General features: G+C 40.5%; 1 protein-coding gene and 1 long non-coding RNA gene across 2 annotated transcripts in view; both read right to left on the reverse strand.

Moving 5' to 3' along the window:
- The window catches only part of LOC135476234 (telomerase-binding protein EST1A-like), a 31822-nt gene extending 25391 nt beyond the window's left edge, over positions 1–6431 (reverse strand). Inside the window, exons 1-3 of the mRNA XM_064756181.1 lie at positions 6330–6431; positions 3709–3963; positions 191–1997 (exon numbers count right to left, since the gene is read on the reverse strand). Of these exons, the coding sequence (XP_064612251.1) occupies positions 191–1997; positions 3709–3963; positions 6330–6426 (2159 nt within the window). The 5' untranslated portion in view covers positions 6427–6431. The remainder of the gene's footprint in view (positions 1–190; positions 1998–3708; positions 3964–6329) is intronic.
- A 5376-nt stretch (positions 6432–11807) lies between these two features.
- LOC135476116 (uncharacterized) lies at positions 11808–25887 on the reverse strand. The gene is made up of 3 exons (XR_010445096.1): positions 24318–25887; positions 18375–18484; positions 11808–14700 (listed from the first exon to the last, which is right to left on the reverse strand). It is a non-coding gene; the product is annotated as an uncharacterized LOC135476116 (long non-coding RNA).
- Positions 25888–26022: the final 135 nt, after the last annotated feature.

The raw sequence follows: 26022 nt of genomic DNA on the forward strand, positions 1-26022 counted from the left end.
GAAAGCACTAACGTGATGCGTATGCCAGATGACAGACCACTGAACAGTGTCCATACAGTATTTTAGTTTTAGGGGCAAGACTAACAAAGAGCTTGTCTGTAGGAAACACATGGATGCAAAACTTCAACTCAATACATGAAGTACCGAGGTCATGATTATGTTGATTTATTTGCTAATTCTTTTTTCTTACCTGTGATAGTAAGGGTCCTTAGCATATGTATCATCCCTGCAGTGGCTGCTCTCCTCAAACATACCCGGGTACGAGTAGTAATACTGGTCAGGGTTACCCATGGGATAATGGGGATACTGGGCTTCTGGGTAGCCTCTGCCATAACTTGGGCACGGAGGCCCCATGGGGTAGGGTTGGCCGTAAGACTCATAGGGGACGGGCATGTGTGGAGAACTCTGCCCACTGTCTTTCATATGCAGCTTTGGCCCAGCTGACTGAATGATTATGGGTTTTAGTGGATTACTTGGGTCAAACAAAGTCCTCTGCCCACTCCCACCCCTTGAGCCTTCCCTGGCAGTTCTTGGGGCTCTCTTATCTCCCCTGGACGATAGGTGTTCGTGAGATCTCTGACGTTCATCATTGCTTCTCTCATGCCTGTGACTGTGCCCGCCTCTGTTGCCATGAACATCTGTTGCCATGGATATATGCAAGATTCCACCTCCTTTCGGAGAATGGACGAATTCTGAGTCGGATGAGATATGCTCTCTGCTGCTGTGAATGTCCTGGTCAAAACGCTTGTGATAATTGCGGCCCTCGACTTCCACCTGTCTCTCGTTGCGATCAACCGTCACTTTCAATCCCCCTGTCTCCTTGCTGCTATGGCCTGGGCCTGACCTTGTCCTTTTCCTTTCACGTCGTCGTCTGTTCTTCCGTTTTCCCTGATGATCAGTAATGTCACTTTCAGCATCGCTGTCACCACGAAGATGCCGACTACCATCCCTTGGATTTCTGGTGAGGCTATCAAAGCTAGATCGTCGATTTGTCGAGCCTCTTGATGGCTTTTCTGCATGTACACTGGGATTGTGCTGCCTTTCTGGGATTTCTTTGGCGGTTTGTTTTCCTGATAGCTCTCGCCTGTTTGCAGCTCTGCTGGAGTCTCCCTTTTTCCCTGAGCCTCGCTGAGCGTTTCTGGATTTTCCACGTACTTTTTCTGAAGAGGACTTAATGTTAGATTCCTTGAGAACATCCTCATCTTCATTGCCTAGTTCTCGCTCCACTTCCTCACTCCAGTCCAGCACCCTGGGAGCCAGAGCATCGATCTCATCCAACTGGAGGTCAGATTCAGCATCTGTTTCATTGTTCTTGCCTGCTGCGTATTTGTCCGCCACATCATTTTCCCCAGTCCCATTCCCATTGCTGCCATTTCCGTTCCTCTGCTTTCGTTTTGCCAGCGAGTATCTCTTGGATTTTCCTGCCGGAGAGTCCTGGCATTGCTTACTCTGGGAATCACTCAGTTCTGTAGAATTCTCCATAGAGCTTCCGTCCAATGCGGGCCTCTCAACTGTTTTACTCCCTCTGCCAGACTTATCCGTCCACTTCTCCTCTCTCCCGGATGTATAGCTGGTCTCTTTAGAGAAGGAATCAGACACTCCCTGGTTGTAATCCCCCAGACAAACATTGCTGCTGTCCCCACTAGGAAGCCCCGATCCTCCTCTCTCAAAGATCATAGTCTTCAGGAACCCTGTGCCCGGTTCCGCAGACTTAGGGGAACTAAGATCCTCATTCACCACTGTGATGCACATCTTCCGCTCTTTGGCTTTGATGATGTTGACTTTCCGCCTGTGCGAGCCAGCAGGAGACAAGACTTCCTCTTCGCTCTGTTCAGGTGGATCGGGAGAGAATTCACTGTCGGCATCATCATGTGCAATCTCTGATGGCACATCCTCAGAATCTTTCTCCTGTAGCTTGCCTTTAGGAACATAAATCTGGATATCGGGCCGTCTCCTTTTACCTCTGGCATCTGCACCTGATTTCTTTTGGTCCAGACCTGAAAGACAAAATGTAATAATTTTTCATTCACAACACATTTCTACCACAACAACTTATTCATTAATGTGACAAGTCACAAGTAACACTGTACTATGGGTGGAAAACCATAGCGCCTAGCGTAAATAGCAACCTTTCTCAAGGTACATGACAAACCTACTGAGTACAAACCTCCTGGCTGCAAATCTCCTGACTACAAACCTCCTCCCTACACACCTCCTTGCTGCAAACTTTCTGACTTCAAACCTCCTTGCTGCAAACCTCCTGACTGTAAACTTTCTGACTACAAACCTCCAGACTACAAACCCCTGACTCCAAACCTCCTGACTACAAGCCTTCTGATTGAAAACCTCCTGATTACAAACCTCCTGACTGTAAACCTCCTTACTACAAACCTCCGAACTTCAAACTTCCTGACTTCAAAATTCCAAACTTCAAAATTCCTGACTGCAAACCTCCTGACTACAAACCTCCTGAATACAAACCCCCTGACCTCAAAATTCCTGACTACAAACCTCCTGAATACAAACCCCGACCTCAAAATTCCTGACTACAAACTTCCTGACTGCAAACCTTCTGACTGCAAACCTCTTGACTAACTCCCTGACAGCAAACCTCCCGTCTACAAACCTCCTGACTACAAACTCCCTGACTTCAAATTCCTGACTACAAACCTCCCATCTACAAACCTCCTGACTGCAAACCTTCTGACTGTTAACCTCCTGACTACAGCCAGAGAGAGCTTCATCACGTTTAATTGTTTATCACTCAGAAGAAAGTCCCACTGACTAGCAGCCCACAGACCACATATTAGACTGAAGTACTTTATGGGTCTATTCCACACAGATGTATCTGACTTAAGTCAATATATAAAAACTTTTTACCATGCTTAATTTTTGGTACTGGAAGTTAAAGTTTCAACAAATTTGTCTTAAAATAATGTTGACGAGGTGGACAAAACCTAAAAAATTGGTTTGAGACAGAAATTCACAGTATGCCTGGCATACATTTGTATCAGAAAAAGAAATCAGATGAATAGGATTTCACACTGAATATAAATAACATTAGCTACATGGTTATTCATTGAAAATATACTGAATTACCCAACACATTATACATACGTTAGTATATGTGGTCAGTAAATATGAAGCCGCAGACCCCATATCATTCACTAAGTAATAGCGTAACAGATTTATCACCTAAAAGACTATCAATTTAGCACAAAAGGCCGATGTACCAGCAAGTCACTTTGTGATCTCACTGATCTGACAGCCGAACGAAGGGAGATAACCTCAGTTGGATTTTCGGCTGTCCACCTGATGCAGGATCAGAAGTAAAGTTCAATTATACACCTGTATCACACCTAACTTAAAGAGCTACTACAGTGTGAGGATGTGAACATCTTAAAAGCAATGTTAAATGATAAGGATCGATATACATGTAGTCTGAATTGCTCTAGTAAACTGTACAAAAATTTCAATGTATTAAAACTGCTGTCGTTAGTTTCAGAGGATGACGCCGAAACAAAATTTTTCGGTAGTTTCCAAATTTGCCTGGTGTGACGTCATGCAAGAATACTTAGCGTCACCCATCACTGACGTATAGCAACAAATGATGTCGTACTTTCAAATGGGCATGACATCCTAAGGTATCCTTGATATTATATTTATATTTCCTCCTAGATTCACTAAGAACTTGGGACAGTTAAATACCTAGGCTTGGGGTATCCTCTTCTGCCCGTAGCTGGAGATCCTGGACACCTCTGGTACATACGCCTACTACCTCCTCCTCTGAGCATGTCTTAATGGAGGTGGGGGAGGGCATGTCACTGGGGTCTTCTCCACCTTTACAATCACTCTCATCTTGTGAGCTGGAGACTTTCCTCAGTCGCGATACTCCCGGCCTGTAAATGCTCCTCTCAGGGCGCTTTGTCTTCTTCTTCTGACTATCCTTGGACGAACTGTCAACTGTTTTAAAAACATAATTACATGTTCCATAAATCTGACAAGTTTTCACTGCTGGAAATGTTTATCACAAGTGTGAAAAACAATGTGCCCACCTGGTGGTTAGTCTCCTGAGGCCACCTGCACAACACGATCGCAAGCGAAGTCAACTGTAACTACCCTAGCAACCATCAACTTAGCCTATGATCACACTGTGTTATTGGCCCTTATCACAGATACAATTTTAGGTCATTTAAAACACTTATTTTATGACTATTAAATGACATAATACTAATTAATCAAGTAATCATATTATTGTTTAGTACTCGATGTATACACATACCTGTCAACTATCATGTTTTACAACATGAGTGTCGTGCTTTTTAATTAAAAATCACGTTCTCACAGTCAATGTATTAAATCTGACATTTTTTACCTCAACAATATTTCACAATCTGTTTTCATCTTGTATAACAATGAAACATGTATTAACTTGACAAAAATGGACGGTTGAAAATACACAAAAATGTTTTCTCCTGGGGACTTTGCCCCCTAGACTCCCAAAGGAATTTGCTCTGGACCCGAACCTGGGCCTACATCCTCAGGAATCTGGTATTTTGGGTTTCTGAAGTTTGTGGGCGTGTCTGGGGTGACATCTCCAGTAAATGTATGCAGGGCCATACCTCAAAAAATATTACAGGCTCTGATCCCAAACTTTAATGGTGACATTTTGACTGGGCATAAAGAAATTTTAAAAATGCACCTCAAAATGATTCTTTCTAAGACCTTTTAAGTCTGTGAATTAAAAGAAATTTGTGTGAAAACTAAACTTTTATTGGTAAGCCATTGTATTTTTGTTTAATTTATGTCTTAGGTTTTAATAAAGCTTGTTTAGTTTAGGCGTCCAACAGTTTGGGAGCCCAAACATTTTCCAGAACTCTAGATGCGGCCTTGGTGTGATGTAATTATTACAGACGCATCATGCTCTGCACGTCTATTTGTGATAAATCTGGGCCACCTAGAGGTAAGAACTAGGCTAAACATGTACAGAGAACACTACAATAAATAATCCTGTCTGCAATGCGACAGCATGAGCGTTACTTCGTGCGATTATTCGATGCAGCATTCGTTAGAGTGTCTCCGCAGCCAATGCATTGACAACTGTGGGTATACTACGCTTTCAATCCACTCCAGCAACAAATCCTTGTCCGATGCGTTAAAAGATATGGCATGTTCCATTCTCTCAGTGTTAATGTGTGCCTTAAACGAATCGCAAGGAAACATCCTACCTTATTTATGTAATTCCCATTCTCAGAAAACTAACTCAAGTGCAATCGTAAACACAATTGGATGATAGTGGAAGTATTACTAAAGAACTTTCCCACACTTGACCCATACCGGTGGAAGGCAACTGGTTTTAAACAAACGTTAGACTGCGCAAACAGCAACACAAACGTTATCAACGGCGTATAGTCAGTGTGACAGTGAGAGTGGGGGAAATTCAACTCCTTTTCTACATTGACCTAGAATTGTTGGCGTCTCCATGATAACAGTGTTAATTTTGTACCCAACGAAGGTCCAGGCTGATTTTATCTGTTATCAAATAAGTCTTGTGCAAATAAGACACCAACCTAAAGTTCTAGTTCCCACACCCACCACACCACCAACACATGTCCCTGCTCATTTTACAATAGATTTATTACAGCCATATTTTTATTTATTCATATATATATTCTGCACCCATCGCACCACCGCCACGTCCCTACTTGATTTAGAACAGATTTATTATAGCCATGAAGACTTAGAAGGTATACGCTCCCCAACTAATATTGCCATCCTCCCACTGCTTCACTATGAAGCAGGATTTATGCATAGATACTCAACATGTCGGGATTTGCCGAAGAGCATAACCTAAATGAATCTATTCTAAATGAAGTAGGGACATATGCTAGTAGTGCAGTGGGTATGAAAAGCAGGTCTTTAGGTTGGTGTCTTTTATTTGTGCGAGACTTGTTCGATAAGAAAGACAATCGGCCTGGACCTTTGTTCAGTACGAAATTAACACTGTAATTAAGCGTCCAGACTTCAACGACGCTAGGCCAGTATAAGTGAAGGAGTTGGATTCTTTCGGGGATAGGTAACAATTTGTGAGCCTGTTGCAAACACAATCGTGCTTGACACCTGTTGTAAATCTCATCTGTGTCACATCACATCCACAACCATGTTGTATCAACGGTCATGTAGTTTCGGTTTGCTTAACCGTAACGTGAAAACGGCGTTTCACAGAAATTCTCAACGGACAACCATGAACACAAAAGCAATGACAATTCAGGAAGGTGTGCTCATAATGACACAGCCGAAATAACATCAATCTACAATAAATGTTTAACCTTCTTTCGCTTTTGTCGATGCAGCTAGTTTGTTTCTGTGTGCGATTTCTTCCAAATCTCTGTACGTGACTCGCACAACTTCTCTTTCCTCTGCCATTTTTGTTTTCATCCCTTGACTTTATTTGACTCTACCCGCTGGAGAGGGCCAGGTCTGGTCGGTTATCTCCCCTTGATCACTTTGGGCGAGTGAGTACGGTACTTTTGTGTTTAACGTCGTATTTAACAATTTTTCGTTCATGTAACGACGTTTGACCTATTTGAAAGATAAGAACGTGTGTGCCATCAACGTTTTCCCGAGTTTAAAAATAAAATGGGATTCGTGGATTGAAGAATGACCAAGGGATAGATAACACGTGCATCAGTTACTGTATTGATTATAGAATTACGACTAAAGATAATCATAATTCTATTTCGCTTTTTTTTTTCTTTTTTTTCTTTTTTTAACGAATTTCGCATACCGGTTAGATTCGCATACCGGTGCAAGCCTACAGGTGCAAGTTCCCTCCTGTTCGGTCGGGATCATAAGAGTAAAATAATTAATTTGTTAGCATTTCGTGGAGAGTAAAAGCAGTCTCCGCGTCGGCAAAATCCGACCATTGGATATTTAAGACAAAAATATTCCGATCATCCGTTTTAAGTCAAGAGGTAGCTATAGCTAAGGTCGGAGGTAACTTAACATCGGGTACGGTACTCCGGATTCCTCCACTTCCAAACCTGACGACATGCAGCCATATAACTGAAAACAGCAACTAATCAATCACTTCTTTCAGAGGCATTTAGGAATTGGGATGGTATAGATTGACAGAGGCATTACTTAAGGATAACAATTCCTGGATTTATTGTGTTGGTGACGTTTCGATGTAGGTTCTTACATCGTTATCAAACCATATGAAGATACAGAGATACAAGACAACATATATACAGTAAGAGAGTGAGTGGTGTCAAAAACAGGCAACAATGTAACATAGATAGTAACTACAGGGTAATGGCTTCAGGGTTTAAGGCGGTCACTGTCTAATCTGATGAGGTCATTGTAGGCCCTCGGTAGGTCGCACCCGCTGTCTCGGTTAAGCTGTGGATTGTGTCGTCGGATCATGATGGCTTCCAGCAGTTTCCTTCTTTTATAGTCTGACTGGTTGTTTTGTAGGGTATGAACTGTGTTCCATTGGAGTTGGTGTTCTGGATGGGCTCTGATGTGGTCACTGAGGGCTGATTTTCTATCTAATTTTTTCTACTGAGGCCTTGTGCTCTACAATTCTGATATTGAGTGGTCTACCGGTTTCTCCAATGTATTGCTGTTGACAATCACAATTAATGCAGTACACAGATCCTTTGGGTTCTTCCCTATGGGTTGGCTGTTTTTTTCCATTGGCTTTGAGTAGGGTTTTAAGGTTAGAGGCGGAGGTAAACGTTGTTTGTATGTTCAGTTTGTCATGCAGGAGTCTTCTTATCTGGTAGCTTGGAGTGCCTATATACGGAATGGTTATATATATATTGGGGTGGTCGGGTCTCGTTGTTCTGGTCTTGTTAGTCGGATTGAGGGTTTTGCTGATCGTTCTCTCCACTAATTGTGTGGGGTATCGGTTTTGGGTGGTGAAGGCTGTTTTGAGGTGATTTATTTCTTCTTGGAGGTTGATGCTGGATATCTGTAGGGCTCGTTTCGTTAGGGTAGATACTATTCCTCTCTTGATCCGATTAGGTTGGTTAGATTGGTAATTCACGTATTGGTCTGAGTGTGTGGGTTTGCGGTATACTGAAGTGAGGAGTTTGTCGTACCTCTTGCTTGCTAATAAGTACATCAAAGTATACCGGAGCCAGATAGACCTATAGGCTGCATGGAGAAGGGCATATTTTTTTTTGAATACTCATATTCGTATTTGGGTTCAGTGATAAAAAAAAATACAGATGTGAAAGCCAGGTAAGTTTGGTGATATAAGCTATTATGTTTTCATTCATTTTATTTGTATTGATCCCGGGAGTAGGATCGAGAGATCGTGTAAACAATAAAAATCCGCGCGGAAATATATTTAGGCCTACTGCATTCTATTATTAACTTTAAAGTAAAAGTAAAGGAAAGCTAAAACATGAAGTAAGGTTTATCAGCCAGTCAACTGAATACCATGTGTAAATGTATTAAATCTGACATTTTTTAGCTCAACAAAATTCACGCTGACTATTCACCTCGGCCATGGAGGCCTCGATTTTTTTAATATTTATATTCTGAATAAAATACAGTGTAAGATTTCATGAATGCCATGTTAATGTTTCGCGTTTCTTGTATAATCTGTTACTTGACGCTGAGGGGACCGTGTAGAAATTAGCCTATACAAATTCCAGACCAGCAACACCCTTCAACTGATCACGTGGTCATCTGCTCATTCCAACCAGCCATAGATGCCTATAGAAACAAGACATCAGCCACGATGATCAACACATGTGAAATTAGAAAAGTTCTGTTGTATTTTCATAAGCCGTCTTCAGCGGTTTTTTAGAGTTGGTGTTGAGGATCGGGATACATGTAGTCTGAATTGCGCTGGTGAGACCCTCCTGGGCAATATGTTGCGTTATCACGCTATAATCACTTGACCATTGAGGCCCCGACGGCATAATTACATGTAGTGCCCCTATTTATATTCAAATAAATAAGTAAATAATATTTTCAGACAATATCTTTGTTCAGGGAGTCGCGAACTCCGATATGCCGAACCGATGTAAACACTACAAGACCGAGGTAAACACTATACAGTCGACACTGCCGATATATAGGACCGACGTAAACACTACAGTCCACGCTGCCGATATGTTGGGCCGATGTAAACACTGCAGACGGCGGCTCGATATACACGACCGTACGTAAACAGTATAGCCAATGCTTCCGATATACAGGACCGACGAAAACACTACAGCCGAAGCTGCTGATATATAGGACCGACGAAAACACAAAAGCCAAAGCTGCCGATATACTGAACCGACGTTAACACTACAGCCGAAGCTGCCGGTATACAGAACCGAAATAAACACTACAGCCGAAGTTGCTGATACAGAGGACCGACGTAAAATTTGCAGCCGAGGTTGCTGACATAGAGGGCCGACGTAAAGATTACAGCCTGCGGGCCGATATACAAGACCGACATAAAAACTATAGACGAAGCTGCCGATATACAGGGCCGAAATAACTACTACAGCCGACGCTGCCGATATACAGGACCGACGTAAACATTGCAGCCGGCGGCTCGATATACAGGATCGACGTAAACACTACAGCCGACGTTTCCGATATACAGGACCGACATAAACACTATAGCCGAAGCTGTCGATATACAGGATATACGGAAACACTACAGCCGAAGCTGCCAATATAGAGAACCGACGTAAACTTTGCAGCCGAAGTTGCCAATATAGAAGTCCGCGGTAAAAACTACAGCCGAAGCTGCCGATATGCAAGCCGACGTAAACACTACAACCGGGGGCTCGATATACAGGCCCGACGTAAACATTACAGCCGACACTGCCGATATACATGCCCACGTAAACACTACGGCCCACGCTGCCCATATACAGGCCCGACGTAAAGATTACAGCCGGCGGGTCGATATACAAGACTGACATAACCACTACAGCCGACGCTGCCGATATACAGGGCCGACATAAACACTACGCCGACGCCGCCGATATACAGGGCCTACGTAAACACTACTAGCCGAAGCTGCCGATATACAGGACCGACGTAAACACGACAGCCGAAGCTGTCGATATACAGGACCGACGTAAGCACTACAGTCGAAGTTGCTGATATACAGGACCGACGTAAACTTTACTGCCGAACTTGCCGATATAGAGGATCGCGATAAATACTACAGCCGACGCTGCCGATATACAGAACCAACGTAAACACTACAGCCGAAGTTGCTGATATAGAGGACCGACGTAAACTCTACAACCGAACTTGCCCATATAGAGGACCGCGATAAATACTAAAGCCGACACTGCCGATATACAGAACCGACGTAAACACTACAGCCGGAGTTGCCAATATACAGGATCGACATAACCACTACAGCCGACGCTGCCGATATACAGGACCGAAGTAAACACTACAGCCGAAGCTGCCGATATACAGGACCGACGTAAACCGGTTGGTCAGCTTAATGGCTATTAGCACCCTGAGGTGATCTGGACCATTTTGAACTTGCGACAGATAAAATCACCCAGCACATTAATATGATCTGTGTTTTTGAAGGCCCAAAATTGGACACCATTCGAGATTGTCGTGATCTTGGTGACACCTCTGAGGATGAAACAGCCACTGTATGGGGACCGTAGTGGACCCCTATCAGATTTCTGACCGGCGAGAAAGTCTGGATTCAGAATTCTGATGATAAATTTATTTATTTATTTCATCCTTCTTTAACGCCATACTGAAGAAATTTCCTCAACATACGACGATACCCTCAGCACAAATCACAAAGGAAAAAAGGAAGTATACAAAGAAAGTATATTGATTTAATTAGTTGCCTAGAGCATTCCTGATCTCTTTTCGCCTCTGTTTGCGTGAATTTGTCCTAATTTCTGACTTTGTGTACTGTTTACTGTTTTTCCTTTGTGGTTTGTGTTGAGGGTTGTTTGTTTCGACGCCTAGATTTACTCTCTACACTTCGATCTCCAAAACCTCAAAACTTGACCGCCATCGTATAAGTGATTATGGTATCAACTTAGACAGCAATTAAATATATAAATTAATAAAAGGGCGACATGCAACACTAATGACTTTTGTAAATATTGATGGCTGCTGTGAACAACAATGACTCCTGTGAACACTTATCACAGATGTGAATATCGGTAAACATCTAATCAAAATGATAAAGCGGGGCCTCCGTGGCTCAGTTGGTTAGCGCGCTAGCCACCAATGCGGTCGCTGTGAGTTCAAGTCCAGCTCATGCTGGCTTCCTCCCCGGCTTTACGTAGGGAGGCCTGTCAGTAACCTGCGGATGGCGCTGCCCGGTTTCCATCCACCATAATGCCGGTCGCCGTCGTATAAGTGAAATATTCTTGAGTACCGCGTAAAACACCAATCAAATAAATAAATCAAAATGATAAGCCCATTTGGCCACACATTTCCCAAATGACATGGTCGACATCTTCCGAATTTCATTTTGACCCTTCACTAAGTGAAGTTCAAATCATGATCTTGACTTCATTACAGCAAGTCTGGCAAGTAACCTCACAGAGCCTCTGGAGTAGCACTGCAGTACAACCTGATTTTATGCTTTCTGTCAGGCGCAGAGCATTTACGTACGAAATGATTATCATGGGAGAAAATTTCGCAATTGTCGGGCTATCTGACGACAACCTTCGCCAAAATAGCGTCTCCTGGGAGTCTGTTTTGGCGCAGATCCAGTGAATTTTAATTTCCGACGTCTCTGATTCGCTGACAAACATGGGAAGAAGATGTGCTCAGTAAATCGCCATAAAACAACAAAGGAAAAATGAACAAATGTTCTGTGTACTATTATTTAATCATGTTTTGATTAATGTGGTCAAAAACTCCATACATACACCAGATTTATCGGCCTGTGCAAAAAACACCCATACATACACCAGATTTATTGGCCTTTGCAAAAACCCCAAAGCATGACAACTCATATTATTTACGTGACAGATGAATGGCAATAATAATATAAATACACCAAGATCACCTCAACAAGAGTATTCCTATGTAACATATCCGGACATACTAAATGTAGTGCTCAAACGATTGTATAAGAAAGTCTCTTACATAACGACGTCTGACACATTTGTAATCTATGTTACCAAAGATCCGGTGTCACTGAGCACTTCTACACCCCCGGTGCACGCCAGAGGTGAATGAGTATGATGTCAACAAATAGTAAAAGCTTACCTTAATCAAGAACAACATTCGTTGAACTTAAAAAACCAATCCTTATCACGGCTCCTTAATGAAATGCACGATAGCGGGGATATTCTAACAAGACGTTAAACAAAGACATGAACACATGTAAAATAATGAGACGAAAGATCGGCGTAAAAAAAAGAGACAAAGAAGAGTATACTATTGACACGTAGACTTGAACCCCAAGAAAAGGTTTAGTTTATGTAGATAATCGCGAATTTCAAGTATTCCCTTATAACTTGTTAACTGTAAAGACATTGCAAGATATACAGTTAATTACAAGTAATAACTTGTCAACTGATATTTGTTACGAGATGGAAAAACATTCGTTTGGTTAAAAGCAATAACTTTTGCATTTTGCAAAAGTGTGGCCTGTCCTCGAGTTTGCATTTAGCACTAACTTATCACTTAACGGTAAAACGAAACTCAAGGACGTCTTTAACAGTTTTGATTGCAGTTGTCATGTACACATATAAGTCATAACAGATATGCATTTCATTATACGCCAGGAATCGCAGATGATTTTGAACTGCGTGTATGCTAGCCTGTTCCGTACTCCGAGTTAGAAGTCGATGCGATTTGTGGAGACATTTACACAAAAAAGGAAAGAACAACGTTGTGATCAACACAACAGCGATCTATGCCTAAAAAGAAATGAGTCAGAAATATACATCTGTTGAGAACTAGTCGTCAGATTTGACTTAATCCTAAAAGTTAACAGTGGCTAAAATCATGGTGATGAGAATGCCATAAAACCTCTTTGTCTTCTTGGTTAAGTAAAGTAGTATGAACTGTTTCTCTCGTATGATGCACACGGTTGAAAATGACACATTTGCATCTTGTACGCTTAATAAAGACAGTCAGTTCTCTTGAGTTCATGGTCTATGTTGTTAAAGACACTTTTGATGACGTAACGCCTGTGACGTCGACAACCACTGATGCAAATAATGATAAAATACTGATAGATGAGTTGACAGATGCAGATGTTCGGTTGAAAACAAAACAACCCCATGCGTATGTGAAATTCTCGTAAAGCCACTGCGCTCATCAAGTTAGCTCCCTTCCCATGTCCTTATTATAGACAACGTCTAGCATAAGGATCACAAATATATGAACATCTGATACAACTGCGCCTGGTGTGAAGAACTGACATACGCTGAATAGGCCCTTCTTGGTAAAGAAAAGTAATCAGAAAAAATGTTACAAATGTGCTTTGTTTTCAGAACACAACGTGAAGATGACCAAATGACTACTGGAGGTTACTGTTTTGTGCACGTGCGCGACCAAATACCAGAAAGTTGGACACTTTCTGGTTTTAATGTTGGTAAAAAAATGACGCATGAAGATATGTCAAAATGGCTCATAAACATACCCTACTTCTTCAACCTTTTCAACCACCTCTGCAACCTATATTTTCAAACATTTTGAGTGAAATAATTTGCATGCTTTTATAAAGCTTGCATCTTCAACGACACAAAGGTATCATTTTTAGCGTCATTTTCAAAAATGATTATATGCATTAATTCCGCAGAAAAAAAAGTGCTTTGGTGGTTGAAAAAGTTGAGATAAAAGTATTTGATAAAAATGAGTCAACATTATAAATGATGATCACAAGATAGTGAGCCGAATCACTTGGAAGTTGAGCAAAGCTTCAGATGTCTTCGTATCAACGTTTTCTGGGGAGATGGATGTAAACATACTGTTAACCGGGTAGGCTGGCCCCCTCCTCGCCCTCCAATTCTCACCCCTCGGCCCAACTTCACCCACGAGCGCAGGAGTTGGGGCACACCGTTGAGGGAGTACATCCTTGACGACGTCACAGACGATAACACCACCATTTTTTCTTCACAATCTACTCCGACACAGACACCAGAGTCACTGGAGTCAATTCAGTCCATGGAGTCCTCGCCGAGCTTATTCATGCACCAAGAGTCACCTCTGTGTCACTGGTAAACCATACACAAGAGTCAACCTCATACGACAAAAGGAAATTGTTTGGGTCAGCGTTACACGAAGTTCTTGGAAATCTGATGTTCAACAATGTCAAGGACTCTGAGAAATCGTGTTCCGGGCGGGGCTAACTGTCGACAGTCACCGTTTTTCTGTTTCAGCGGACCGTTGCTGAGACTGGAAGAAGATCGGCTTGTGTTGAGAAAGTGAAGTCCGACACAGTATGATGGCGATGTCTCCTTCGACGTTTCGCTGTCTTCCTCGGTGTTTCTTTGGGGTTTAGGAATGTTACCGCACGCTTTGCAGAGCGTTGGTTCCGGAGTACATTTGCCGGAATCTTTGCACGGTTTCTTGTACGGAGCTGCCTTCCTTTTCCGTCGTGATTCCGACAGAACTCCGTCTGTGACGACAATTTTCCGGTACGATGCCTGTGGATTTTTCCTCATGGTCTCGTTTGGTGCTCGCTCGGAGTCGACAGACATTTTTTTATCCCTCGTCTCTTCCGACAGCCTGTTCAGAGAAAGAAAATAGATTTGAAATACGGTGTTAACAACACTACTGCAAAATCACTGCTAGGTCGCCAGTAGCATGTTGTGCAGCTCTAGCAATCTTAAGCCTGGCCAAGAGTGTCCTAGGCATTACGGAATATTGATTGGTGTGTAGCAAACACCCGGCTATCCACAGCTTTTTCTAATCTAAAACTCATAGTCGCTTTAATGCAACAGGTTAAATGGCGCTGTTATAGCCAAATAGCGAAAATACACCAAATAAAAATAGCGTAGGACGGTGTCTTCATGAACGTGACGTCATGCTGACGGCAAAGACTAAACGCAAAACAAACTGAGTCAACCAACCCAAAGCACAGTGACAGTGTGGAAGTTCATGTTACAACAGATGAAATACAGACACTGTCTATAATTTTCTAACCTGCATGCAGCACGCCCCTATAAGGCTACGCGAATTATTGCACTCGTAAATGCCACCTGTCTTACGTGTCATTGACTGGGTACACGGAGTAAGAATTCGAAGGCAACGACCGTAGGGATAATGGTCATTTACAACCAATCTGATAAACATACTGTCTGCTACAGATATGCCTTCGCTGGATTCAAAGGCCACTGCGTTAGACCGCATACATATGCCCTGCGTGCAGTAAGAAACATGAATGGCTTTTCAAATTCGCATTGTATATCAGCATATGCAAGACGTTTTATAACATAGCTGTTCCCTCCTACTCTTAGGCAATGGACTCGGATTGACTTATCAAAATAGTTTTGAACATGAAACAAGTTAACTGTATTGATTTATTTATTTATTTGATTGGTGTTTTACGTCGCACTAAAGAATATTTCACTTATAGGACGGCGGCCAGCACTATGGTGGGAGGAAACTAACTGTATTGAAGAAATGTGGCATTTCAATGCCGTTTTCACTTATAGGACGGCGGCCAGCATTATGGTGGGAGGAAACTAACTCTATTGATGAAATATGGCATTTCAGTGCTGTTTTTGACGATGGAAATAGACATTATTACGGCATAAAATAAGCTATCAAATCCAGTTGTCCGCAACCACTGCAAAGGAACACACCAATGTTGACATAATATATAACCATATACAGTAATCACTACCAGTGATACATTACTTGGCTCCATTGAGATTGAAAACGAATACATTGGGTGTTTTCCAGGTTACCGGTACCGCTTATTTGTCCACATCAATTTGTCCGCTTAGATAAATGTTTTGACAGAGATTTATGAAATGTCAATACTTTGATTTTGTGTTTTGAGAGAAGACTTAGTCGGAGCAGTGTGGCCGATAAAGTCAAAATACATCGACACACTAAGCTTCTTCAACACCTCTGCATGGCGCTGTCAGAAAATAAGTAAATTTAATGAGAGGAAAGAATGTACCCTCTGATTCAAAACCTAGGATGTCTTTTTTTTTTTTAAATCGCAGAAAGGAAGGCGTTGGTGTGTCAAGCTCTAGTACTCGGATACACTCAATAGAAAGAATACAGAGTAAAACCATGCACAGCAGCGACGACAGTGTGGTAGCTGGCAAATTGTCATATGCGTAACCGGTGATATCCTTCCTCTCGGCAAATTATCATATATATATCCGGTCATACTCTCAATTTACCGTAGTTACGGTTTTATTCTAGTTGGCCCTGCATGCAAATGCATAAACAGTGAAAGGTAACAAGCCTGTCAGATATAACAGCATTTCGATGATGGAGTGGTTGAGCTACGTATATTATGCAATCCTGAACCTGGTCATACAAACCTATAAGGCTTCAATATCAACGCGCAGCGTGATGACCCAGGAGCCTCTCACCAATGCGGTCGCTGTGAGGTCAAGTTTGGCTCATGCTGGCTTTCTCTCAAAAAAAAAAAACACAAAAAAAAACAAGACACCTTTCCCTTTTGGTTTATATGTCTCACCTGCCACATTACATGGCGCCCATGGGTTGTAATGCGACGGGCATGTCACTGAAAAGATCTCGGACGACATACACATGTAATCCTCGCGAAGTATAAGCTGAAGTCTCTTGCATGGAAACTTTGTGTCCAGAAAACGTAAGCGCAAGGATCGGAAGCAATAAATGGAAACCAGACACCTGTTAAACATATACTTCCGCCTACACGTTCTGCATTTAGCTATTTCTAGAATAATCAACTATTGACACAAACACTGATGTCCTACGGTGTTTTGGCTACTGATTATCGACTTGCGACGCCCCCCTTACAGTTCAAGTTACTGGTGGTAAACGAATGTTGGACCTGACGTTTATTTATTTATTTATATATTCGACTGGTGTTTTACGCCGCACTCAAGAATATTTCAATTATACGAGGGCGGCCATCATTATCGTGGGATGCAACAAAAGACTTGTGACGTGGAAGTCCTATATCACACTAGCGCCACTTGTGAAAGGGAAATCTGCCGGTACCCGCGTTGTCTTCTTACGGTCTGATATATTGGACCTATACAACCTAATAACCTATTCATTATTACATGTGGGCTGTCTACATTAATGTTTTAAGTCGTAATTCATCACAAAAAGTGCCTAAATGCCTTAACACGTGCACGTAATGTGTTACCAGATGTGGCAGCTAACAACCATTAAAATGTGAAAATTACGATAATATACAGAAAAAATATAGTAATATGTCCTTGCATACTAGTCACACGTTAAAGTCTTGTTGGTATATCACACATGTATACGGAATAACGGTAAAATTCGTCCGTTTCATACAGAACAGCCTTAGCTTAACAAGTCCTGGAAATACAACATTACGTATAACCATTATGAACGAAAGCTAATTACAAGAATGTGAAAGAAAATGAAGACTGGTAATACTCTTGTCAGCATTAGAATGCGCAATTTCTGAAACTTTTAAAATAATCACATATACACAGCTTAACAAAGGATAAGCATTGTTTAGAAACAATAATTTATCGTCAAAAAAAGAAAGAAAAAAAAATTATACACCCATAAATATTTGCATAACATTACGTTATTTTCATTCAAAATAAATTTTACCTTTCAGAAGGACTGAAAGTACGTATGTAAAGCAAATCAGGAAGTAGGCCTAATAAAACAAAATTTTAATTTGAATCACTTGGACAAAGGCCGAAAATAAATCTTTTTTAAACATATTCACGTTCTTCTAAATCGTTTGAAAGCTACGTGAGGTGAATTTGGGCAAAAAATGAGACTTCCATTAAATATTTGTTACATACTGAAAATTGCGTTTATTTTCTGTCAACATCTGTATATTTCTTATTCTTTGGTATATTGAAGACCTCATTGCTATATTGTGCGTTTTTCCAAAAAATGTCAAAAATGTTTCGGTAGGTTCAATTCTATAATACTATATCAACGCTGTTTAGTAAGCGAATTATTTACAAAAAGTGGTCTTTGTTAAAGTGTGACACTTAGACCAATCACACCCAAACCTCCCCTAACGTATACAGCACAGGAATTGCTTTTCTTGAAACCTTGAGATTCTTACTGAAAACGCAAACAGGGAAACACTGCAGTTTTGCAATCAGATTAAACTGAATTCGTAGAATTAATCTGACAGGAGCGCCCAGACAATTTACAAAAAATCAACAACAATAGCGTCCATATCGCCACTCCAACAGCAGTAGTTATCGCCCCTCGCCCCTTCAACTTACTTCCCCGACTTCGATCCCTGGCATTTAGGGTAGTTTTCCAACAGAAATGTGCGATGCAAGCGATCCCCAGAACCCTGCTTCCTGTCCCCTTGCCCATAGCAGCAAAGGAGCTGAAGTCAGATGGAGAAGAAAAGTGTTTGTGTCAATCATATTGACCAATCGCACGGTTTGACATATCTCAAACTATCCGATTAGTCTTCCCGATTGGCTCTAATCGCTTCTTGCAGGCGTCTAAGTCGATTTCGTGAGGAGCACAAGGAAGATCAGGTCATGTCCATATAAAGGCCTGAATATTCATAACAAAATTTGAATTATGCACAAAGCGTCAGCAATAAGAGCAAATTGTGAGTGTTTACTGCTAACGAAATAAGTACGAAAATAAAATATTCAAAAACACAAAACGAAAACCCATTCACAAAATGTGTTAATGTAAGCAATCGATTGGAGACTTTAAAAAAAAATGAACCAAAATATTCAGGGGTTTCGAAAATCACTGACATGTGTCTGTGAGGGTATCATGAACTGGAGAATAATAGCATGTGTCGAAAACGTCTATAGTAATATTTACTATAGTTTCTTTCCAATAAACACCGTTTTATAGATATACGTTTATATGCCAATCTACTGTCTTCTGAACAGGGACCACCGCGGCCAAAACACTGGGTTTCGGGCCGGTGAGGTGCCAGGTTTAAATTCAGCTGTTGCTAATTTGGCCTCGGCTGTAATGTTTCCCAGCACTTGGCGAAGGGCGGTGGTTTTATACCGTGCACATCAACAAATAACCTCATAGTCCCCGTTTAAGTGAAAGAAATTTGAAAGAAAAAGTATAAGTAATTTATAAGAAAATAATTCTTAATTGTCTAGCGATCACATTGTTAATATTACATAATTAACGAAAGTTCATAATTTAGAAAGGTTCTATGTGTGTAAAAACAACATTTTGGCTCAACCGTACGAGTCATGTACACCTGCAAACTAGACTATCGAATCTCAAAATGTCCGCCGTGAAAGAATGCTACTCCATTATTACTGCCTCGATAAGCCACTCATCAGTCAAGGTCTTAAAGTCAACATTAAAAATATGATATCGAATTTGTTGGTAAATTCTACTGAAAAAAAACTGTTATTCCTAAGAATGGAGCCGCCAAAACAACCCAATGTATGTATGCATGAATAAAAACCCGCACAACAGAAAGCAGACGTTGCCAACTGGTTAACTGCCTGCTGCGTTAAATGTGTGAATCGTAAGTTAAACTTGGGATTAAGACAGACTACGTTAATCCCACGCTAAACAGTGTTAATCTAACTAACTCTTGGGCCGCTTTTAATAAACCTATATTACATGTACTTGAATTTGGTTGGAATACACAAATGAGTGTAAATAAAATTGTAGTAATACATGTTATATACAAGAATACTATGAATGCTGGCCGCCGTCGTATAAGTGAAATATTCTTGAGTACAGCGTAAAACACCAATCAAATAAATAAATAAATAAATAAATCAAGGATACTATGAATGCCGATTGTCATAGCTAGTCATGTTGATAAATAAAATAAAATAACATGTAGCGAAAAGGTTCAATTATAGTCTGTTTATAACTATATTTTATTTAACTATATATAAATGAAAAGTCAGTCCACAGAGAGAATGTTTGCTTTATCAGATTTGAGGCATTTTATTCGCAGGTCGCAGGAAAGGCTTGTATTCACGGATCTATATTTTCATAGTTCATGAATCTGATCAAAAATTTATATCTTCATTATAAAATTACTTTCAAATTTGTACCACGGTGAGTATACTATTTCAAGACACCTTTATTTTACAGCCTTGCAATAAGTCGCAAATGGGTTCACAGACAAACATGTACTACAGTATAACTGTCAAGATTTCCCATTTTTTCTTCATGAACAGATGGGGGGAAGGCAACCAGAGACAAACCTTCTCTAACTTCTCGTGGCTCCATAGAAAAAAATGCAGATTAAATGTAAAAAGCCAACAAGACGAGAAAAGACGATAACCCTTAATAAGACGATGCGCATTACACATTATAAAACGACAGAAGACAAGAGGACGAAATCTGACGAATATCTAGAGTTTGGTAATACGGCAATTTATGGTTAGTGAAGCAGAAGCCTAGAGTATATAATGGTATTTCCTTCAGCAATTTACATACGCAATTGAGTTGGCTACTTCCACGTACACTATGCGCATGAATTCCCATAGAAATACGTAGCTTTTTCTGTTTTAATATATCCTAATAAAATGCACATATAATTTTGGCGTTTATGTAACACGAGTTAAAATACGAATAAGGACTTTGCATAACTTTACAAACCTTTGTTCAAAATCCGTAGGTTTCATCATGCGATCACTTAATTTTAAATTATATAAAATATCTTAGTCGACATACCGGATTCATTGTGGTTGACGTTTGTGATGCTTACACAGCCCCTATTATTTCACTAAACAAAAGGTAAGAAGGTAAGTTATATCAATGATGTGGCTTCGAAAACTTGATATTCTATACACAGACGCAAAGTCAAATTCCATGCAGCTTATGACTAAATCCAGGCAATGTACTGCTTAAAAATTAGATTCATTTATTTATTTATCTGATTGGTGTTTTACGCCGTACTCAAGAATATTTCACTTATACGACGGCGGTCAGCCTTATGGTGGGTAGAAACCAGGTAGAGCCCGGGGGAAATCCACGACCATCCGCAGGTTGCTGCCAGACCTTCCCACTTACGGCCGGAGAGGAAGCCAGCATGATCTGGACTTGAACTCACAGCGACCGCATTGGTGAGAGACTCCTGGGTCATTACGCTGCGCTAGCGCGCTAACGAACTGAGCCACGGAGGCCCTAAAAATTAGAGTGAGTGAGTGAGTGAGTGCTTGGGGTTTAACGTAGCATTAGTTAATAAAGTTAGATTCATTATTATTGTTTCTGACATAAAACAACCATTACACGTTTATTATTTTCTCAGGTTTTACATTTTGAACAGATTGTGAAACTAAATTTATAATATTAAAAGTTGTTGCGAACAACTTGATTTGACATGCCGAAGAGCACCGAGATGTAGAGCAGTTTCTAACATTCATGCAGCTCGACAAAAATATCTGAATTGCATGAGTGCACGACATTCTCAGTTCTATCACAGGTTTACTTCATCCGAGCAAAACAAAAAGAGCCTGATGTGTCGTGCGTTCTATTCCATGCAATATAAAGACTATATACTCCAGCCTGTTACGGAGTGTTGTACATTTTATATTTGTACATTACTTCCAAGTTTCATAAGCCGTCTGGCTTGATGCGATACATTAATCTAGATTGGTCGGGTTATCTCTTTCCAAAACCCGATAGCCAGACCGTAAGAGAAACACTCTAGAGTGCAGAATAATACATCAATCGAGTTAATAATGAAAAAAATTATTAGAAAAAAATCACCAACAGCTGTTCAACAGGTTTCGCATGTTTGAAAATTGAAATGGTCATGCACTCCCTGCATCACTGAAAACTTATGTCGGCTTCACTTCAGCATGTTACCATGTTTACTTTTTCCTTTTCCTTAGTTTTAATACCTCAGTTTTGTCGATGAAATTTCAATTTTCTACACATTCGAAAGTCTCTCAGGCAAAGCCCAACTGAGATACAATATTTGATAATCAACAACTTCTAGGCTAGCAGGGTACACTCGGACACTGATTTCATTAATTCGCCTAGCACATTCCTTGTGTCTTTAATCACCAGTGCAAATGGCTTCTCGTGAATCTGCCCAAATTACTTACTTTGTATATTTTATTACTTCTTTGGTGAGTGTGTTGAACGTTGTTTTGTTTGGAAAATGGTCTTGTAATTACTGACCCGAAGCTTCCAGTTTAGTTCACGCCTGTTATATAAATGTCTGGTTTGACCCCTGATAAATGTCTGCATTGACCCCTAGATTGCAACAATGTAATAAATCACCTACACCATAGAGAGAAAAAAGTTTGTCCTTAAACACCATGATGATGTGTGGTATAGAGATATAAAGTGCACTTAGCTAAGTTCGTCCTTAAACACCATGATGATGTGTGCTATACAGATATAAAGTGCACTTAGCTAAGTCTGTCGTTAAAACACCATGATGATGTGTGTTACAGAGATATAAAGTGCACTTAGCTAAGTTTGTCTTTAAACACCATGATGACGTGTGTTATAGAGATATAAAGTGCACTTAGTTAAGTTTGTCCTTAAATACCATGATGATGTGTGTTATAGATATAACTGCACTTAGCTAAGTTTGTCCTTAAACACCATGATGATGCGTGGTATAGAGATATAAAGTGCACTTAGCTAAGTTTGTCCTTAAACACCATGATGATGTGTGGTATAGAGATATAAAGTGCACTTAGTTAAGTTTGTCCTTCATCACCATGATGATGTGTGTTATAGAGAGTGCACTTAGCTAACGACTACTTAACACTAAGTATGCTTCATGAAAGCCTCAGGCAACTGTTCATGTAAATACTTAAATACTGTAGTAGTAAATCTCACGTCCCCCAGCACCATGTGACTTTAGTAGAATTACGTATAGCCAGATACCTTGTTGCCATGCACACACACAAACGCCAAAATGGACTCTCGCAATAAAGCCTTTTCTATGAGGAACATCCCCATCAACTTTCAGAACCGATTTCGCAAACAAGCAAACAAGGACGCATAGGCCTATGTAATGGCTTGTTACATCACACAGTCAGTCAATCAACAGTTTGGCACTGAGTTCAGGGAGGCGTGATCGATTTTTTAAACCTCAAATATAATACAAATTTCGTTCGATTTCAGCAACCTTAATTGTCTGTCACCACTTCTCATCAGACCTAATATATATATAAGACCGGCAGGATAGGAATATCTTGCATTCGATGAAATACGATGCAAATTTTTATAACAATCTACCACAGATGGAGTTAGACAGATGGACGTATGCAATATAAAAGACTATAGCAGAGAGACTAGAGCAGGGACGACAGTGCGCCTGTCGCAAATAGTTGCAAATGCATGTATGGCTACATGTTTTACCGGTGAAATCCGGCGTCATATATAGCAACGTACACGTCCCCTTGCACGATGGCTTAAGCAGGATTAGATACCAAAAAAATGCACTAATGTTCTTTGCTATTTATTAAGACCAAGACTTTTGTTTTGCTCTGAAGTGCTATTAATGTACCGCAGCGGATCCCGTCCTGACCACTAATCACGATTCTCTATCGACTTAAGACCGGATCCTTTTGAATTATCTAGCGAGAGACGGAGATTGGCTTACTTAGGGTATTCCGGGTTCTCCGGGTACTCCGGTTTACTCCATCCACAAACTCGACCACTATCGCACAAGTGAAAAAAAATCTATAGTCCCCAGGCGATTACAACACCAAAAATTAAGTAAATTGCTTAAATGGTTAAAGTTATGTTTATTCATGTATATGTCTTTCCCATAATGGTGTAAATGTTAAAAGTGTCTTCATCCCGAATCCTCATTTAGCCACCACTGCATTTTTTCGCTTAATTGTCCTGAAGCCATAGTCCTATTTGGAGTGTTTAAGTTGCTACTATTTAACCATTTACATGTACAGTCAGATTAAAGCAAGAGGTAAACTGACAAAAGGTCGGATTTCACCAATTATGCTTGACCATTTGCCAACTGCAGGAATCACACTAGTCTATAGTGGTCGTCACTGCTCTGCATGGTTTTATACTTTGGAGCTCTCTTTTAAATTATATTCGATATATAGGCTTTCATATACAATATACAATGCTCCAGATCCGATCGGGAGACTCCGGAAAGCAGTTGACTGTTTGTCTGGAACAACCATGCAACATCAATGTTAACACGTTATGTTATGTTAATGTACGATATTTCTGTTATTATATGTTCAGTGACGTAAGAAATATTCACATACCCAGGCAACAGCACATGTAGTGCATCAAATCCATGGCAAAGATAATTCCTCTTGACACGACATTCGAAAAAGAAAACAAATAGGCCTACAGATATGTATTAATTCAGTTATTTTAAGCTTACAGCGTGATGTACGATGATCTATTTTCCGGATCATTAAGACAAAATGTTTACTGATTTAAATGGTGAAATACAGCGCCCACTTACTACATGTCAGTTTTATACATGTATGTAAGTGCCTTATTTCTGCATTCTGTTCTTCTTTTTTTTCCATTGCAACAGTTTATAAGTTTATCTGTACCGGTTGTCATGGTTTGAGGGACCAGCAGCAGCAGGGCAATACTCCCACGACCTTGGATTAAAATAACTCCAAAGCGTTCCTACTCACAAGGCGTAAGTCAATAACCCCAAGTCCATGTCAATGCCCTCGACTGATCGAAAGCGAGGCTATCCTACGTGACCTAATTTTATTCCTGGACCATGAATTAATAAAATAAAATTACGTCTCATTGACCAGTGCCGGCAAAAAGAAGAGCCGGTAGGGAACGCATGAGTGGCAACACATTGAAGTCAGAGTAAACGACTTCTTCGCCGCTGTAAAATAGCGTATTCGGCGCCCAGCCAAACCGTTCACTTGTGTTATTGAATAAGATACCAAATACTCTCGTTACCAGGCCACTGGCCTATGAGGCCACAGAGAGGGGCTATCTAGGAGGGCATTAACTCCTCTCATCATGAGTAGGCCTAAATGATCTGAGAAAATCAAAGTGAGTGATCATGGGTAAAACCAACCATCATTGATTTGAGGGCAAAATCCGATGTTGTGAGACTTAACACGCTGGTGCACCAAAATTATGTGTTTGTAATATGAAACGTTCATAGGCCTACCACTAGCCAACATAATGCAAGCTTTGATTTACATTCTCACGGATCACAGGACCGATACTTTGGATCACACTTGTGTCGCTCTACTCTAAATGAGCAGCTTACTAAATAAATCGAACGTGTTGTCAAGTTTGTTCACAGGTATTTCTCTCATGATATTACATTCTTAAAATTATACATAAAACAGAATTGTTTACATATATGACGTCACACTCAAACACCTCATCACATGGTGATACTTCGATTTATATAATAGATATGGGGAAATCTGGTTATCATTGCAATCGCAGAAAAGCGCAACAAATCGTCAACTTTCCCCCTGTATATATTCACCAAAAATTAAAACTGCACTAGCTGGATTTGAAATGGGAACCCTGAAACAAAGTCGTATCTATTTTCATATAGTTCATATAGTGCATATAGGTAAAATATCGACTGCAGAAAACACAAAAATCCTCATCGCTGTGTCTATGAATCCACCAAAAATTGAACTCCCCACGCAAAAATTCTGGAGTTGTGGTCTAGATACGGATAGAAACGACATACAAAATCGCAATGCCCCTAAAATCGAACCTATAAAAAATGCCTCCCTTCGCCAGTGAGGCGTACCTGACAAAATTCCGGAATAAACGGCCCTGACCAACTATAGCCAAAGTAGCCAGAGAGGGCCTTACTAAATGAGAATATAAATAAATCAAAACCAACTTTTGAACGGATATATATATATATATATATATATATATATATATATATATATATATATATATATATATATATATTAACTATACATACTATACACATAAAGTTGAACTCGACTCAGT

Source organism: Liolophura sinensis, chromosome 10, assembly GCF_032854445.1.
Source record: "Liolophura sinensis isolate JHLJ2023 chromosome 10, CUHK_Ljap_v2, whole genome shotgun sequence".
Classification (NCBI taxonomy): Eukaryota; Metazoa; Mollusca; class Polyplacophora; order Chitonida; family Chitonidae; genus Liolophura; species Liolophura sinensis.